The 19,749-nt window shown below is 38.4% G+C and overlaps 1 protein-coding gene across 2 annotated transcripts in view; it reads left to right on the top strand.

The window, feature by feature from the left end:
- Window positions 1-620: 620 nt before the first annotated feature.
- Window positions 621-19,749, top strand: part of LOC126479909 (uncharacterized protein C05D11.1-like) — a 131,517-nt gene continuing 112,388 nt past the window's right edge. Inside the window, exons 1-4 of one of the 2 annotated variants that reach the window (XM_050103824.1) lie at window positions 621-747; window positions 869-1,026; window positions 14,978-15,118; window positions 17,376-17,476. In XM_050103824.1, coding sequence (XP_049959781.1) covers window positions 665-747; window positions 869-1,026; window positions 14,978-15,118; window positions 17,376-17,476 — 483 coding nt within the window. In that variant the 5' untranslated portion in view covers window positions 621-664. Of the gene's footprint in view, window positions 748-819; window positions 1,027-14,977; window positions 15,119-17,375; window positions 17,477-19,749 lie in introns of those variants that run through there. The other variant, XM_050103825.1, reaches the window with a different exon arrangement.

The following is a 19,749-nucleotide window of genomic DNA, read 5'->3' as shown; positions in this document are numbered from 1 at the left end:
TGCGGTTCGGTCCCCAGTTGACTTCCCTGGGAACGTCTCATACCAGACGAGTGTAATCCCATATGTTTGCATGGTAATTATGGTGTATGCATAGTGGAGACACTGAGAGAACAATCGCTGACAATGTAACTGAGGTGGAATAAGGGGAGCCAACCTGCATTCGCCAAGGCAGATGGAAAACCACCTTAAAAACCACCCACAGGTTGGCCGACACACCGGACTTCGACAATAATCCGCCGGGCGGATTCGTGCCGGGAACCGGCACATATTCCCGCTCGGGAAGCAACGCGTTAGACCGTGGGTGTCGTTGACATTGTTTTGACCTTGACAACTTTTAGACAATAAATTTGTTTGAGCGGCTCTTTTCCGCAGCACTTCCAATTTTTGTCTTTACATCGTCTTGTCATTGTAAAAATTGCGAAATTATTTTTTAGTTTTTCTATACGTTTAGGACGGAAAAAGCCCAAAGAATGACCTGTTTAAGAAAATTGCTAAATTTATCTTGAAGAATGGAGAGAAAACACCAAACTTGAGTGGCCATATAACTGTTTGTGACTGGTGAATGATATAAGCAGAGACCTTTTTTTGGGACGTCGATCGTCTTTTTCTGATTGTGCAGTATTTATTTCTTGTTGACTTTGATGTTGTTGAGCAAGCAAATTTGATGTCTTTTGTGTTTCGAAAACAATTTACTGTCTTGTCGCTGTGCAGAATCCTGCACAGTAACGGCAGGAAAATTTCTTTACGGTAATTGAAATAATATATTACGTCGCACAGATAGATCAGATACTGAACAGTAGCTCCTTGGAATAACTCACCGAGAGCCAGTATCTTTGTGTAAAAACTTGAAAATGGCCCCTGTTGACAGCTCACCGCCGAGGCAGAAGAGCGCAAATTTTGAATTAATTTGTTCGTTGAAGGCTAATGACTTGGTGCCAGTTCATAAATACAAATCAAGTGTTACTGGTCTAACAGTTGCAATAGCAGAAGTTGAAGGACCGGTAGTGAATGGATATTTCTGTTTAGGTGAGTCTCAAACCACAGACCATCCGGTCTCCAACGTTTACGGCTATTACAATGAAAATACATTATATAATGTAACGTGATACGATAAAACTGCATTTGAAGTCGTAAAGTGGTGTAGCTTCATAGTGTGCACTGAAAACAAGCCATCTGTTACACTTCTACGGTGTTTTACTATTATACTGTAAGTGTTTTTGAGTATCACGCGAGATTTTTCGTGGAGCACCACGCAGTTACATTAGAGAGTCACATGTGTTGGACGTCTATTTTTCATTACAAACCGTACAATTAGGCTCTCACGTGTGACTATTGTGTCCAAATTTTCCAACAATTTATGTATGATTATACGTATTGACGGCCTCCTAATCGGGAACAAGACTGTAACGTGGCCCGAGAAAAAAGTAAATATAAGAAGGGAGTGATTTGAAGCAGTGAGTCCCACCCGTGCATGCTGCAATATTCCCCCCAAAGCACGATAAAATCTGTCGCAACGGGGTGTAGTTTACACTCTGTGAGATACCAGCCACAAACAATACTTGCACCTGGAAAGCAATACCCACGATTGCCAGTACTGGATTTCATAGACCGCTGTCAGTGAACCAATTGAAAGCAGGTTACCTCCAATAGAAAAGTGTCTTTCTTGAGCCTCCATCAGATGGTAACCTCAGTCCATACTTCCCTTGCAAAACACACACACACACACACACAGTCTCCAAGGAGCAACTCTCTGCTGTATGTGTGACACGAAAAATCACATCAGGACCAGGCCATATTCTTCCTGCTGTGTTGTGTTCAGGCTACATTCTTTGTGCTACGTTGTGTCATCTATGCTAGCCGCTTGATGTGTGCTCATTTGTTGTTTTAATAAAAATTTAGTTTCATTGGCATAATTCTGACATTTGGTGGAGATATTGGTTCCTCTATTGAAACTTGGCAAGGATTTAGTTCCTGTACTGCCACACAAACCAACTCCTTATGAAAGACTCTTGATACTATAGCAAACTGCTGACTGTATGGGTTCTCAAATCCCAAAATCTCGTGAACAACTTCCAGTGTGAATCCAGGGTCACATCATCCTCTGTAACTTAAGAGGGTATATGAGTCTGTCCTGTGTTGAATTTGTGTGGCTGATGGTTTTATGAGTTGGAAATGTTGTTGGATACTACTTAAGAGATTAAACATTCTCCCCATTTCTACAATTGGGTCTTGTGTACAATGACGTATGTTGAGTCTTGAATGAACTTTTCACTCAGCAGTGGAGTGTGTACTGATATGAAACTTCCTGGCAAATGAAAGTGGTGTGCCAAGTTGAAACTTGAACTCTGGACCTTTCTTTTTCATGGGCAATTGCTCTACCATCCCACTGCACTCCACCACACTTAAGGAGGGGGAGGGTCATTCCATATCAAATCACCCAATAAAAAATAAATTTTACACCCACCTCCTTAGATTTTCATGAAATTTGGCTCAAATGGTTCTAATACCATCCTGACAACACCTGCACATTATTTTTGCTGTATCTCTTATAGTTTTTTTATAAATTTTTAAAGTTTTTATGTTTTGCGTTTTCCGAACATTTGGAAATGGTAAATTTAATTTGTATTCAAAACTTTAAAATTGCTTATTTTAAAAACTCTTTTAGATAACATCATGAATTTTTGCAGCAAGTTTATTTATTATACATATTTGAAGATAAAAATGATACTATTAAAATATATTAATATTTTCTATGAAAAAAATATATATGTATTTTTTTTATGGATGTTTTGTTTTATAAGAATTGCAATATCTAGAGTCTCAGACCTGATAGAATGCTCAAATTTGTTTTAATTTACTCTTAAACATATAGGCTACTTGATAAAACAAAAATAATGATGGCTTTTTAACATGTTTATTGATTATAGTAGATTACATTAGAATTATGTACAAAGATAGTGTACTTACGACCTTTACGTATAACCCAACTGATTGCTTGAAACATCGAATTTTTTGAGTAGTTTTGTCTTTTCAATAAACATTAATGCTAATTCAAACTGTTTTTCCACTTCATCCAAGAGCTTTGTTCTTTTGATACAGTCTTTTTTGAAGTAATACATTCTTCCAGTGCCGCTTGATTGAGGTGCGTCTACTACAGACTATGTGCTCCAAAGGCACTATGCAAGAATCTTCTCTTTCAGGCCAATAAAATGATGCAGCTGGTCCTGAAGGATGTAGAAATAGAATTTCTGCATCTTCTTCATCATTGAATATTGTTTTTACCAGTCCAAAGTACCAGTTACCATCATAATTTGCAGCCACATAGCTATTTATGGATGGTTCAACACGAACCTAATCAGAAGAAGAATGGAAAGAAAAGACTAAGGAGGGTTTTACACTATCTGTAGTCCTTCTAATTTCAAGGTTGTTTGTTGGAAGTGGTTTGAAGTTATGAAAACTTCTTGTTCCAGGAATGGTTCGGGTTGCTGAAAAACGTTTTTCTAATTTTAACCGTAGCAAATCAGCTTCTTTTTGTCAATAAAGTGAAAATTAATGTTTTCAATATTTTTTTCACAAAACTTGTACATATAGATTGCTGTCATTATTTGTTCATCATCTGAAAGCTGTAGACTGGCTATCCTTAAAATTCTTTTAATAGTTCCTCCTAGGCCATCACAAATTGACTTCCCATGACTTGTTGCAAAAAAAGTGTGTTGGGCCTTCAAATTAAAGTCTCTCAAGTGTTCAGTCAAATTTTTAAAACTGTTTCTATTTTTGTACTGCCCAGCACAACCATCTGTAAAGTAGTGATCTGAGTCAATGTCAGTATGATGTAATGACAGCCACTTTGTAATTTCTTTTTGTACAAAGTTAACAAAACCAGTGTCATGTTCTTGGTTATCACTAATAAAACAGTGGTTGGAAACAAAAACATTGTTTTCCTCATTTCTTAGAAAAACTCCAACTGGGTGTAGAGTACAACCACCTCTATTCCAGTGGTAACTTTGGATCTCATTTTGTATAACAAAGGAATAATTTTCACTGAAATCCATCACAATAATTGCTGTTTTGGGTGGTGGGTCTTCTTTCAATCTTTTAAAGGCTGCTGATTGGGATTTTGCTATAAACGAGTGCGGGGTGAGCTTTTCCAATGACCTAACCAATAAAGAAATGTAGTCTTTAACACTGATAGACTGTTTGATCATTTCTGCCCTGTCTGTGTTAACCCATTGACTGATTACAATTTCTTCTTCTAAATCATAACCTTCACTTGGTTTTTCAGTTAAGTTCTCAGTTAGTGCAGTATTTGCAGGACAGCTTTCGCAATGATGTAGCATGCAGTTTTGGTTTTCCGTGTTGCACACAAGCGTCTTAATTAGGCCTTTATAAGATTCTTCAATTTTCACAGCATCCAGTAATAGTTTAACATTCTGGTGGATACTGCATACACATACAGTGTGTGTGCCTGCAGCACCAGCAAGGATACACCATTTAGGTCTCAAGAAACAAAATGTTGAAAATCCTAATTCTACCTCGGGATTCTCCCATTTGAAAGAATAATAGAGTTCTCTCAAGTTACACAAAATGAGTCTTTTTTGCATGTACACATTTTTTTGAACACTTACTTTGTCTTTTGTTCCAGGTATCACTCTGGAACTTTCATCCTTTTCATAAAAATCTGTTACAAATCTTACTGTATTTTCAGAAAGAGTTTACCTTTTTTTGGACCAGGAGTTTCCAAAATACCCACTGGTCTTCCTCTTATACTGCTTGGCTGCTATTTTTATATAATACTTCAAACAAAACATTTATATATCGTTACACAGAACACAGTGTGAAGTGGGAATTACATCACAGAGTCCAAATACTCTGATAAATCATAGGAAGTGCAGCTAATAAAGTATTGTTTTACTTTATTTTTGTATGTTTGACAATTTCCAGGGAAACGGTTGCAGAATATTACTGCCTTCTGAACCATATTATCTGTAAGGAAATATTTTTATTTCTAATGTTGTCAGTTGTGTAGGTTATCCCTAATTCCTACTTGTTATTAACCACAAATACAATTATGGAGTCAGTGCTCCAACAAGTAATTGTGGGAGCCCTTATGGTCCGTACAATGAAAGAAAAGCCTTGACAGTTAAAATTGGGCTGCACATAAAAACTAATCGTGAAACATGATTTTGTCGACACCCCTATGGCAACAACTTGCTGTTTTTGCAGATCTGTAGGAGGCTATTGATTTTGCAAACAGCTGTTTGCAATTCACAGTTGAAAGATGACAACAGTACTGCCTGCTGCCATGGCTCTTCTTTCAGTGTACGGAGTATAGGTTTTTCAATGGTCTTTTGCCAGATGCTTGATTAGTAACTATACACAATATCCTTACCATCCTTTTCTGTAGTATAAATAATTTTCGGTCATAGCTGCATTGTCAGAAGAATGTGCCACAGGGTCAAGTATGCTAGCAATTCCATGTGTAGGCCAACATAATAGATAAAGGTGGCGGCTCATACAGAAGTTTTAGTAAGTGGCTCCATGAAAAATGCCTATATTACAAATATAAAGGGCACTGTATGTAGTGACAGACTTTTAAATACAATTAGACTATGTTCAGTGAGCCAAAAATGGATTCAAACAAAATTGTTCCGACGGAGCAAACACAAAATGTGCCTGTGGTCTAATTGACTGTTTGCATATGATATATTTACCAAAACATGGTACTGTACCTGAAGAAAACGTGGTTCCTACATTAAAACAGAACTTATTCTGTTCAAAACAATACGTAAGTAATCTGGAAACAGTGATAAATGAACTCAAACAAGAACAAAAAGTCGAAAGTGAGCTATTTTTTAGGCCTAAAAAAAGCTGGTGTGTCAAACAAAATGACAAACATTTTGAACTGAAAACAACGAACAAATATGATTTGCTAGATACAAATGACGATACAATCAACCGGGGAAATAAGAGAGATGATTTCACGTCTCCAAGAAGTACCTCGAAGAAGCAAGAAAATATTAAAAGTTCGCGAATTCTTTCGCCAAGTGAGAAAAATAAGACAGGTGGTGATTACATATTTTCAACTATCCTTGGAAGAGGCTTAGGAGGTATTATGGCCACAATGCAAACTAAACTAAAAGTAACTGGTTTTACTCATCCTGGCACACCTCTACATGATGTGCTAAAAGACTGAAACAATTGTACCAAAACGTTTCTATGTGTTATTGTTGGGCGAGGAAACGACATATTTAAGAATGAAAGTGTAAATGCAACTAGGGCTCTAAGAGAACGTTTAGGAAAGCTGATGTATACGTCATAAGCATTCCACAAAGGCATGACCTGATAGAAGCTTCATATGTGAACAGAGAAATCAATACAAACAGAAAGTTCAGGGAGATATGTAGCATTTTGTCTAATGTTACATTCATTGAAGCAAAACACTCAGTGAGAGAACATTTCACAAAGCATGGCCTGCACAGAAACAACTATGGTAAACAAGTCTGTGCAAAGAAATATTAGAAAAAATTAGCAGCACACAAGAAAAGGTGCATAAGGGATGAAATAGAAGATACAATTTTGTATCTAGTAACACTCAAAACAGCCACAAGATGAAAGAACAAAAGAGGAAACATGACTCTGCCCTGGAAAGGAAGGAAAAGGAGTGTCGTCACCAGCAGCAGAAGGAGTGTCGTCACCAGCAGCAGAAGGAGTGTCGTCACCAGCAGCAGAAGGGGTGTTGTCACCAGCAAAAGAAGCTGTGTCATCACCTGCAGAAGCACCATCTGTGGCAGAGATCCTGCAGGCAAGAGACAGGAGAGGAGATAGAACAAAGAAGCAAAAACATCTCAAGGAGCAGGATGTTTTGTACTAGCAGTTAAAAAAGGGTGCCATAGAAACTCAAAACATTAACACAAATATTTCTAATATAAGAATCTCGTAACAGAATGTACAGTATGCATCCAATAAATTAGAACAGATAGAAGTACCTGTAGCTACAGAGCTACCACATATATTTATTGTCAGAACATGGGCTAAAGGAAAATGAAATTTACAATGTACAGGAATATAAAAAAGTTGCTAATTTCTGCAGATCTGAACATAAGGGCGGCAGGGTGGCAGACTATGTACACAGTAAAATAGAGGGTATCGTTCTGTGGTCAGAAGACAATGGTACAGAAATGCTGTTTGAAACTGCAGCAATACAGATGACATTTAACAGGGAAAAGTATGTGATGATAGGGCTCTACATATCACCAAACAGTAAGATAAATGGATTTCTAAAAGTTAGAAGTCTTGTTAGATAAGGCTAGCAGGGAATCCCTTATATAATTGTAGCTGGTGACTTAAATATTAACACACTAAAAGACAACTGTTGCACAAGGAGTTTTCAAGCTCTGATTAAAACTTACAGACTTAATTTAGCAGTAGACAGTCCTACGAGATGCTGTAAAGGAATAGAAACATTAATAGATCATATAATCACTCATATACCACAGAGCAGACAGTCAGTACAGGTCATGTACACAACCATTGCAGACCACTTTGGGGTATTAGTTGAATTAGCAGGCAATGTAGGAAGTTGAGAAAAAATATTTAAAGAGTTTAGACAAACTAAGCAAACAAACATAGACAAGCTACAAAGGCTATTGGAAACCAAAGATTTTAGTGAAGTATACTTATCAGAAAACCCAGATAAAGGATGGGAATTATTCTGCAATACATTAGGCCATTAGTCGATGTCACATTTCCATTAGTACGTAGGGAAATAAGTGAGAGGTATAATAGAAATTGGGTCACAGTAGAGGTAACAAGGAAGAGGCGAAATGTGTGTATAAAAATTGTCGGCTAAGGCCAGCCCAAGAAAATAGGTATGCATGTAGGGAAAAGAAGAAATCATACATCAAACTGATAAAAGAAACTAAATCAACACATTATGAAAACAAGATAACAACATCAACAAATTCACTAAGACCATATGGTCTCTCATAAATGAAGAGAGGAAAGGTGTAGGTGTGGAAAACACTTGAGGTAAATGGGAGGGAACTTAAGGATGCACAAAATGTCAGCAATACTTTAAACAAACATCATCGTATTGGAGTTACAAACGAATTAATAAATCAAAATTATACTTCCAAAATAAACACAATAAACATTCCATATGAGACAAAATGCTTATCACTGACCCCAGCTAATGAATCAGAAAGTGGATAAATACTAAATAGTCTAAAAACAAAAAAACACTGAAGGACTAGGTGGTATATCCACTAAACTAATTAAATGTTGTTTACAATGGGTAGTAAAGCCATTAGCCTGTCTGATAAACTTATCTATGGAAAAAGGAGTATTTTTCAGTGTACTTGAAAAGAGTAAAGTAATCTCTACATATAAAGGAGCCTGCAAAAAAGACCGGTGAAATTACAGATCTGTAACTATTACATCTGTACTTTGTAAAATAATAGAAACCATAATAAAAGATAGAATATTAAATTTTATACAAACATGCAATATTTTCAATGATGAACAACATGGGTTTATAAAAGGCTAATCTACCAAAATAGCAGTAGCTTGATTTGTAACACTTGTAACTAAAGCACTTGATGAACAGAAGAAAGTATGTGGTATGTTCCTGGACCTATCCACACTTTGATTGTGTACACCATGACATCCTATTAGAAAAGCTTCATTGTTATTTTATGAGGAAGCAGTAGACATCATTAAATTGTTTTTAGAAAATAGAAAGCAGTGTGTAGAAATAAAGCAAAAAGTGAAAAATAATATAAAAGTGTCCTTTCAAATTTTGAAGTTATGAAATACGAGGTTCCTCAAGGATCTGTCCTTAGTCCATTACTTTTCATTCTGTGCTAATGATATGACCAAAACAGTATCTGATAGTATAGTTTTCATATGTTGTTCCCACTTCTACGACAGATGACCTGCAGGAGAATGCTTCACTAAATATAAAAAGTGGAAACATTTATTTCAGGGAAAATAATCTCTTTATAAATGGAAACAAAACAACAGATATTCAGATACATGAAACAAAAAACACACTTTGGACAACATTACTGTCAAGCTTGGAGACCTAGAACTATAGGAGACAGACACCTGTAAATTTGTAGGTGTAAAAGTGGATAGGTATATGACGTGGGAGAATCATATAAGTAACATTTGCAGCAAGATAGATTCAAGCATATTTCTGATGAGAAAAATGTCAGTCAGTAAATAGACACTCTCTGCAAACAATATAATATGGACTAGTCCATCTGCACCTCTCGTATGGCATCCCGGTTTGGGGCAATGCTGCAGATGTGCACCCACAAAGGATATTAAGAGTACAAAAGGGAGCCATATGATGCATCGCAAAAGTATCACCTAGAGAATCTTTTAGAAATAAATTCAAGGACCTAAACATTTTAACAGTAGCATCAGTATATATGTATGAAACAACTATCTACCTAAAAGCTAATTGCACTGCAATGCTAAATGGAGGATATCATGAATATAATACAAGAAAAATGACTATCAATAGAAGGATAAATTAACAGGGATGAACTTGATCAACTAATAAGGACCATACCGGATACTAACATTAAAATTCTGCTTGGAGACTGTAATGCGAAGACAGGACGAGAGAAGAAATTTTGAGGTGTGGTGGGGCGATGGCTAGCGCATAAACTTACAAACAAGAATGGTGAATGGTTAATTGAATTTTGTACTACAAATGGATTGGTTTTGAAGACAACAAGGCTTAAGAGAAGACCACATAAGTTAATGACATGGAAATGCCCTAACGTCAAGCTAGGAGAGTACCAGATAGAATATGTAGCTGTTGATCAGAAATTCCATAAGGAAATCTATAATGTTAAAGTGCTGCGTGGCGTCGATGTTGATTCAGACCACTACATTTCAGAAATTAAAATGAAACTGACTCATAAAAGAAAAAGCAAACCTCAAAAGTTAGATACAGAGAGAGAATATGACCCTAGTTATATTATTAATAATCAGATATATTACAAGAGATCAAGAATACCTTTAAGTGACAATCTAGAAGCCACTGTCAATCGATTAAAACCCTTGGATGAAGAAATAGCTCCTGTATGGAAACGGAAGAAACGTGCATGGTTGAACGAAGATTGCGATATAGCGATTCAGCATAGACATAAGGCCTGGTTAAATGACCGACAAAAGAGAACTGAAAGCTCCAGGGAGGAATTAATAAATGCTAGACGATCAACCACCAAAGAAATTAGAAGGGTCAAAAGGCAATTTCGTAAGGACTCGCTAAAATCTATCGAGGATGTTTTCATTGCCACAAGACAAGAGATTCATAATGCTGAAATACACTCCACCAAATCTTTGGGTAAAGGATACAAATAGAAAGGTAGCACATAACAATTATGACAATTTAATGATGTTGGCTAAATATTTCAAACACTTACTAAATAGCGCCGAACCTGAACATCATTTGAAAGTTGACCTCTATCCAAGAAACAAAACACATATAGAAAGAGTTATACCACCACATCCAGATGAAGTACAAGCAGCGATTAACTCGCTACAGAATTATAAAGTGGCAGGTGAGAACCAACTAGTGGCAGAACTTGGAAATATGCAAATGTACAAACTATTCTGAACTTACACAAACATCTTATTGACATTTGGAAAACTGAGAAGTTAGCAGAGGAATGGAATGTTGCAATAATCCATCCATTACACAAAAAAGGAGATAGATCAGATCCAAATAATTACAGGGATGTACCCCACTGGTTATTACTTAAAAACTTTTTTCCAATGTTTTGTATTTCAGAATTAATGAACAGCTTGATGGTGAACTAGGCGAATATCAAGGATGCTTTCAGCCAGGATGAAGCTGTCCTGATCAAATTATTAGTCTCAAATGGATAATGAAACATCAAAGGGTCAGGAACAAGAAGCTAGTGATCACCTTCGTCAGTTTTAAAAAAGCCTACGATAGTACCCATCGTGAATCTCTATTGTCAATTCTGAAAGAATTTGTTTTAAATCAGAAACTTGTCGACCTCGTTGCAGTCACCCTTCGAAATATCAAAGCTAGAGTAAGGTTCAAAAATGAATTCTCTGAACCTTTTGAGATTCATACTGGCCTTCGACAAGGCAATGAATTGTCTCCTTTATTGTTCAGTTGTGCACTGGAGAAAATGATGTGTGAATGGAACAATATATCTCCACCATCTGTTAAGATTGGAAGAAAGATTCAACTTAACTGCGTTTCATTTGTAGATGATTTGGCGCTGTTAGCAAACAATATTGATGAAGCAAAGGTTCAGATAGCACAACTCGAACTATTAGCACCAAAGGTTGGATTGCAAATTTAGTTTGTGAAAACGGAAATAATGCCCAGCTTCCAAGTTGACACATCCCATATCATACTCCATAATAATCAAAAAATTAAAGTAGTAAAAAAGTTTAAATATCTTGGTGAGATTATTACCTGAAATGCTAATGAAAGAGCATCAATAGATAGTAGAACATTACAACTACAGTGAGTGCAGAGAACCCCATGGCCAACCTACAAAAAAATGATGTCTCTCAATAAATGCAAGCAACATATGCAAGTGAAACACTTTTCAAACCAAATATTAAAGCAACAACTGACAAATTCCGGAAATTTTATAGAAGAATACTCTGAACAACTATCAGTAAAAAAACATCAAGTTAATGGCCGGTGGAGACTTTTGCCCAATTCAGTAGTGTATACAGAAGTGAATACATTAATGATACAATGTGGAAAAGGAGGATTGCATTTTTTTGGCGACATATCTCGCGTACCAAATACTAGAATCCTGAAGCAACTTTTTGACTACTTCTGGAACAGTATAACCAAAAATATTGGGTTTAAAGAAGTAGAAAGTGATCTGGATAATTGAACATCACCACACACCAAATTCAACACCGAGAAGAGAAACTGCTTCTGAAGAACAAATGCGCATGACTTATATTCAAACCATCTGAAGAACAAGCAACCAGATCACAGCGAATGAAGAAATTTTGGGAAACGAAGTAATTACTGACTGCTAAGACCTAAAGTTAACCATTTTAGACTCTGTTGTATTACATTTGATTTTACTGCTACAATGTGGGTGTAAACTATGTAAATAAAAAAATAAATACATAACAGGCAAAGAAACTGTAAATGCTGGATGCATAGCGTACAACAGTTTACTGCATTGTATAAAGATGATAGAAAGTATGTCTCTTTTTAAAAGAAAATTAAAATGGCATCTGATCAATATTTGCCCTTATAGTGTTAAACACTATCTTGAAATAAAAAATTAAGTAGTGTGTTAGTATACACTGCAAAGTGAAACTGCAACAAATATAAAACTGCATATAGACTCGCTTCCAGTATGTAAGATATACAAAATAATATTTCATGTCAAAATGCTGATGCTGCTGTCGTCTACTTTTTCTCTGGTTTTCTTGGCAGTACTGAGTGAAGACCAAGGAATTGCAGAAAAATGAACTATATTATCACTGACATCTTCTAGAATGTACTTTTAATGACATTTTTTCGTGAAAATTCTATTTTATATATACTGTCAAAACTAAGCTTTTCGATTAATTTATCCATGTGCTGATGCTACCTTTGTTTATTATTCACCTGGATGCCAAGGACTTCATACATTTGAGCCTGCTGCAGTGTGTTATAGTTGTGGTATCTAAAGGTAAAAATAGTCATTGATGCACAGCCCGTGACTCGGCTATTGGCTTGACTGCAGTTGAGTGCAGCCTGTCTTTGCCATGACACTAGATGGGCAAGGGTGCAGGGCCCATTGCTCCAGCAGTGTTTTTCACCCAGGTAAGATCCTGACACCCCTTCAGTAACAGACTTGAGTGGACGTAGGGCGATTATGGAGATAATGGAATGAGTAAAAATCCCCTGTTTGGGTTTGAACCTGGGACCTCCAGGGCTGGCCAGCATCCTCTAGCCCACTATTCAGACTTCTGGTAGGTATAAGCGATTTTTGTGTATCTGGATTTACATAATATGAGCCTTTGTGAGATTGAGGGTTAAACATTTTATTGTGAATCAGTCATAAGTCTATTCCATTATTCTCCTCTCTGTGTCTGGCATGTATGTATTTGGGCCCTTCATCAGAAAAGTTGGAGTTGTTGAACAGTCCTTAAATGTCTTACGACACACAGTAATGTATTTCAGTGCTTTATGATACCAATATTTTTTATTTGTGTGTTTCAAAGTTGTGGAAGGGTTATTATTTGCCTATGACTGAAATCTGTTTGAATAAAAATTCCATTGATCATGGGACATTGTTTGGTGGGAATCAAGAAAGCAATATACCCATGTGAAGAACACCTTCAAAGGACCACAAAATATTCTGTGATGTTTATATAATTTTTAATGAAGATCAGACTGAAAGGTATCAAGCCAAAGGGAAGTGTAGGCTTTTGTACCAACAAATACTGTATCACTCTGTATACATGCACATTAATGATTCCAATTAAGTGCTTGTTAAATGTGTGAAGTGGCCATATTATGTCTCGTTGGGATATTGTCTGGTGTACCGTAGGGGCCCACGTCATCAGTTTGGCAGTACGATATAAAATAGGTAATCTTATCCATCCTGCATATTATAGAGCACATGGTGGAACCCAACGTATTCACTAGATGTGATCAAAGTTCAAGGTGGTCACTTTCCCATCCACACGACTAAATGGATTACGACCTCATTATCTGATCGGGTCGTACAACGTATGTGATTGGCTTTGTAAGGTACTTGACAACTCAGTTAGAGAATGTATGGAATGAGGAAAAGTGGTTCAAGAGACGTTGCTGTCAATGTGCTTCCTCACAGACAAGATATCCTTCATGAGCCTGTATGCCATGCTTGGCAGATGTAAGATTTATTTTGCTAACGTAGTGCCATAGCGTATCATTTCTGTGATGTTGCTTGCACCAGTGATGCCTGGGTAAAGTAGTAGCTCGCAGTGTAGACTAATCCTTTTGAGGGAAGGAATTACTCATGAAAAAAATCCATTTCAGCCTCGTTTGAATTTAATGTTAAACTGTGGGTCTCTATGTAATTGACTGTTCTCTAGCCAAAAGGAATGGGTGTACCAGTAGGACAATGCTTAGTTAACTTATATTCAAACCCAATTTCATATTGATGACAGGCTTCCGTCATATTAACCGAAGCAAAATACCTCGGTGCTCTATCTGTTCTTCGAGGGAAGATGGTCTTGAGCGTGTGAATATTTTTATGTTGTGTGGAACACACCATTTCAGTTGCAGTAATATACTGCTTTCTCTTGTTTATTTCCATTAGTGACATGACTTTTGTATTTCCATCCATCCATTCTATTGCCTTTTATACAGTGTATGCCAGATTGGGACTGGTGAGGTACTTCTCCTGTTACACACAGGATCAATGATACCTTTATACAGGCTATTATTATGATGGGCCGGTTACTCCCAAAGACATTTTAAAGCTGATTCCACCTTGCTGCCCCTGCCCCCTTCTACCCACTCCCACCCCCACTCCCACCCCACTCAGGAAGGAATTGTCTACTACTCCTGCCTTCATTGGTTGCCAGAACATGACAATGTTTTCCAAAGTGTTTGCAAATTGTGTAACTGTGGCAAGACGGGGGACCAGCCTAATATTCACTTCTTTGGATACCGAAACCTACCTAAAAACCACATCATAGCTGGCTAGGCCACTGGTCCCCATTGTTAATCTGCTAGGCTTATTTGATGCAAGGCTGGCACACCTCCACGTGGCCTGGAATCGGGTACTTCAACATGCTGGGGAGGTTCAACTTCTTGTTTTTATCCATTATTATCTTCTTGTTAGACATCACACAAGATACATGTGGCATGTAACCTACTTGACGAATAAAACAGGTTCCTGGGACAACTATTACTTTTATTTTTACTGATTCATTGGAAATTAACATGTTAACTTCTATTCATTTGCAGCCACTGAAGCACATGATGATGATGGACTTCCCCACACACTGGAGCACCTTATTTTTCTTGGAAGTGAAAATTATCCCTACAAAGGTGTACTTGATTTACTTGCAAATAGGTGTCTAGCTTCAGGAACAAATGCATGGACTGGTAAGAAATGGAGACCTTAAACTTTCTTGTAGCAAGTGTAATCTGGTAAGTTTTTGTTAACATAGTAGGCTAATGAGATTGCTGTTTATGACATGATGAAATAATGGTTAATGTTGTACTGACATCATAAGAAAGTGTTTAGATGTGCAGACTAGAGCTGTTTAGTGCAGGAGTAGTAATTACGAAGTGTGTGCTTGTAGCTACACATAATTTAGAATTTTCACCCTCAGTTTTCTATATAATTTATGTGCAGTATTTGTAAATACCATTTTTATATATGAGGTGTACAGTTTTATTTCAGTGTGATGTATGGTTTTCAGCGACAAGTTCTTTTCTAGTCCTGTAACAATATCTCATTGCAGTGCATTGTTTAATAATTGTCATTCTTGATGAGGGTTGTATTAAAGGCTTTCAGAGTTGTTAGCTATCACATGAAACTTACAAATTTTAATTGTGAGTTATGGCATATTTGTAATTATGGTTCAAATAATGCCACAAGTGCTACATTGATGTAATTAAACGTACATCTACATCTACATTTATACTCAGCAAACCACCCAACGGTGTGTGGCGGAGGGCACTTTAAGTAGTATGTTGGTGTGTTTAGAACTCTCGTAGCCTGAAAACAGGTACCAACTGTTGCATGCATTTTGGATGAGTCTGTTCCATTCAAAAGTGATGCGTGAAGTGCGTATCCATTATACCATGGGTTGTTTGTTGTGTGATGCTGCTGGCAGTTTGTTGTTATTGTTCGTAACCAATCAGGTGATAGTACACAGTAGTCAATGAGAGTATCCAAAATCAATGATTTGTTTCAGCGAAAGATATGACTTGATTACTTTTGTTTCGAGCATGGAGAGTGAGAGATTGGTGATTAATGATATAAGATCGGTTAGTGGTTTTCTTATTTATGTCTTGCATTGTATTTCCTGGAATAGGGCAGTATGTTTTGGGATGTTACTGAATAAAAACTTTTTAATATAAAAATCATTTACTGCCTAGACCACATTTTTCATTATAAAATTAAAGCATGATGTTTGCTTTCCACAACCATCATCAGATCTGTAAACAATTGGAGGAAAAATAGGCTAAACAAACTTTTTACAATAAAGTAGAAATAAAGAAATGTATAACAGCTGAACAAAATATATAAGAAGAGCCAACTCCAATAGTAAAAGTGAACATGTAACAAATCTACTTAACAGAGTTGTATAAGTAGTATGTTGGTGTGTTTAGGACGCTCATAGCCTGAAAACAGGTACCATTTGTTGCATGCAGAGGAAAAGCCGCAGTGTGCTGTAAGTGCACTTCTACCCTCAGTCGATTACTCTATAAATCTTGTCCTGATCACACAGTAGTTAGTAATTGTGTGCGATACTGTCTTACCTTCATGAATCATGTTCAGTAGGCTGTGAATACGTGCCCAGAATAAAGGCTGTCAGTGATTTGAATGTCGTGTCAGTTAAAGTACTCCACACCCAGAAATTGTGTTTTTGGAGAAGTACACATAATCGTGAGGAATCATTGTTTCTTCCTATGATAACAATGACCACTTTGACTTTTACAGATCAGTATGCATCATGTTGATAATTAGTGAAGGTCTTTTTATTTTTGTATGATGATAGCCGTCACTTTATTAGAGACATAAGAGCAATTTTCAGGCAGTCGAGAAAGTGCCATTTTCTGGCAATTGAAGAAGTGCAAATGAATGTGAAGTGCACACCTCCCAGAGGATCGGCAGCTGAACATTATAAAACAGATTGTTGATCTAGGCTGCAAGTGTTAACATCAACACCTGTCTGATGTACCACACTTGTTGTTTTAAAACCATCTTCTCATCATTCTTCAGTCGTAGAGAGATTTGACCTCATATTATACATGTAGATGTAGACGTAGAATACGAAATGGAATATCTCTGGGAGAGATCACTCATGAACTGGCAAACAGTGACAAAGCATTGATTTTTGTTAACAGTTTATGATGGAAGTTGATTAATTTTGATTAAATGAGATAGAAAGAACTTCATTCTGTAGCAGAACCTTTATCAGCATTTTAATATGGCTTCTGCCTTTCAGCATTGAAAAACTGGGATGAGAGCAGGTTTCAGTTGGTGGCAGTTTGTAAGCACAGATTGAGATACTCACTGTTGTTAACTGGGATAATGAAATGTTTATGTTGCCTCATTTATTTTTGGCTTTGTATTACTCAACATTAAATTCAATTCAAAAAGTACTGAATATTTTAATATTTTTTACAGATACAGATCACACATGCTACACGATGACAACAGCTGGCAGTGAGGGGTTTCTCACATTGATGCCTATATATTTGGATCATATTTTGTATCCTACTTTAACTGTAAGTACATAAAAATTAAACCAAATGAAAACATAATACAGAGTGTAGAAAGTTTGAATGTGAGGATAATCAAACTATAAAGTACAGTCTGTGTTAAATATACCAGCATTGGTAACATTGAATAGCTTAGAGCTGTAGGTGCCTAACCCACAAAATAATAAATTTAAGGCTATTTTCTCATCTAGTGAGGAGGACACAATAGTTCTTTTACTCTTTGAAAGATGCCTGTGACCAGTGTTCGCAGCTATAACAATAGAGGCTTTCTCAGTGCAACAAAGATGCATGAGTATCACAGCATTTGTGTCACTGTCAGTGTAAGATAATGGACTTCTTAGCTCATTTGCGCCTGATATTCAGCACTGTAGCCAGTCCGTTGTGGTGGGGCCGCCATGTACCCTGTTGATTGTAACCCCCTGACCACACAGGGATGGCTCTGCTGATGCCTGCGCCGTTAACTCTCCACATATGCCAAGGAGTAGATGCCCGTCACCCTGGGGCATTGGGACTCCTGGCAATGGCCATCCTGCCAGGTGGCCTTTGCTGCGGCTGGTGGCGCCCGTGGGTCAGAGTGGGTGGCATTAGGGTGGATGACATGCCATGAAGCGTAGTACGTCATCTCTTGCTGGTGGTCAAACACCAGCAGCCTCTAAGCTGTCAAGGTGTAACTTCAGCACTAAGAAATACAACCCCAAATCGTTCCCCCCTCCTGGCCACACCATGGGAGGAACGCCAGGAAAAGGATACCTCATATGTACGAGAGTTGATGGGGAATCTTTCTTATCAATGAAACCTCAGTTTTCTGTGGAGCATTTAGAGGACAAGTTTGGGGAGGTGGAGGGCTTGTCCAAAATGCGATCAAGATCGGTCTTGATCAAAACAGCATCCTCTGCCCAGTCACGGGCACTACTCGCCTGTGACAAGCTGGGGGGTGTTTCTGTTTCCATCATGCCCTATAAGAGCTTAAATATGGTCCAGGCTATCATATTTCACATGGACCTTTTTTTGCAGTCTGAAGATGAGCTGCGTGCCGATTTAGAGTGGCAAGGTGTTCATTTCGTCCGGCGCGTCGCTGGGGTCCGAGGGATAACTGGTGCCTTCATCTCGGCCTTCAAGGGTGACACGTTACCCCAGAAGGTCAAGGTGATGGTCTACCTCTGTGACGTCAAGCCATATATCCCTTCCCCGATGCGGTGCTTTAAGTGCTGTAAGTTCGGCCGTATATCTTCCCGCTGTACTTCCAGTGTCACCTGTTGGGATTGTGGACATCCTTCACATCCCAATACTCCCCGTGCCCTGCCTCCCATCTCTGTCAACTGTGGAGAGCACCATTCGCCTTGCTCGCCAGACTGCAGGATTCTCCAGAAAGAAAGAAAAATAATGGAATACAAGACCCTGTACTGACTGACCTACACTGAGGCTAAGAGAAAATGAGAGGCTACATCCTGTGCATAAGACGTCAACCTACGCTGCCGCTACGACAACAGTTCTACCATCTTCCGTTCCGACGCGTACAGTTTGCTCTCTGAGCCGTCAGACTCCACCTGCCCCCTTGATGGTGGGGAGGGGGGGGGGGGGGAACTTCCAACCCTTTTGCTCCTGCACAACCTACTTCAGGAGCAATAACCCCCTCCCCCCCTCCCCCCCCCCCCATCCCCACCCCCACCCCCTGTGGGTTCGGGGGTTAGAATAGGCCCGCAGTATTCCTGCCTGTCATAAGAGGCGACTAAAAGGAGTCTCAAATGTTTCGGCCTTATGTGATGGTCCCCTCTCGGGTTTGACCTCCATCTTTCTAAATTGTTCCGAAGAGCGAGCCAGTTGGGGAAGAGCGCCTTACATGATGCACTATATCTGTCGTGCATTGAGACCTTTGGCCGGCTTTCTCGTCGTTGAAATGGTGTCCAGCTCGTTTTCCATGTCTTGGGCGAGGATACGTCCATGGGTGCGATTTCCTCGCTGCACTGGGCAGTGTTGCTTTTCGCTGCGACGACGACCTCATACATTTTTGCACCTAAGATCCAGCACGGTAGCCAGTCCGTTGTGGTGGAGCTGCCATGTACCCTGTTGGTTGTAGCCCCCTGACAACACAGGGATCGCTCTACTGATGCCTGCGCCGTTTACTCCCCACGTATGCCAAGGAGTAGATGCCCATCTCCCTGGGGCATCAGGACTCCCGGCAATGGCCATCCTGCTAGGTGGCCCTTGCTGTGGCTAGGTGGCGCCCATGGGGAGGGCCCTTGGTCGGAGTAGGTGGCATCAGGGTGGATGACACGCAA

This window comes from Schistocerca serialis, chromosome 1, assembly GCF_023864345.2.
Source record: "Schistocerca serialis cubense isolate TAMUIC-IGC-003099 chromosome 1, iqSchSeri2.2, whole genome shotgun sequence".
NCBI lineage: Eukaryota > Metazoa > Arthropoda > Insecta > Orthoptera > Acrididae > Schistocerca > Schistocerca serialis.
Note: the sequence above shows the minus strand (reverse complement) of the source record. Positions and strands in the feature narration are given on the sequence as shown.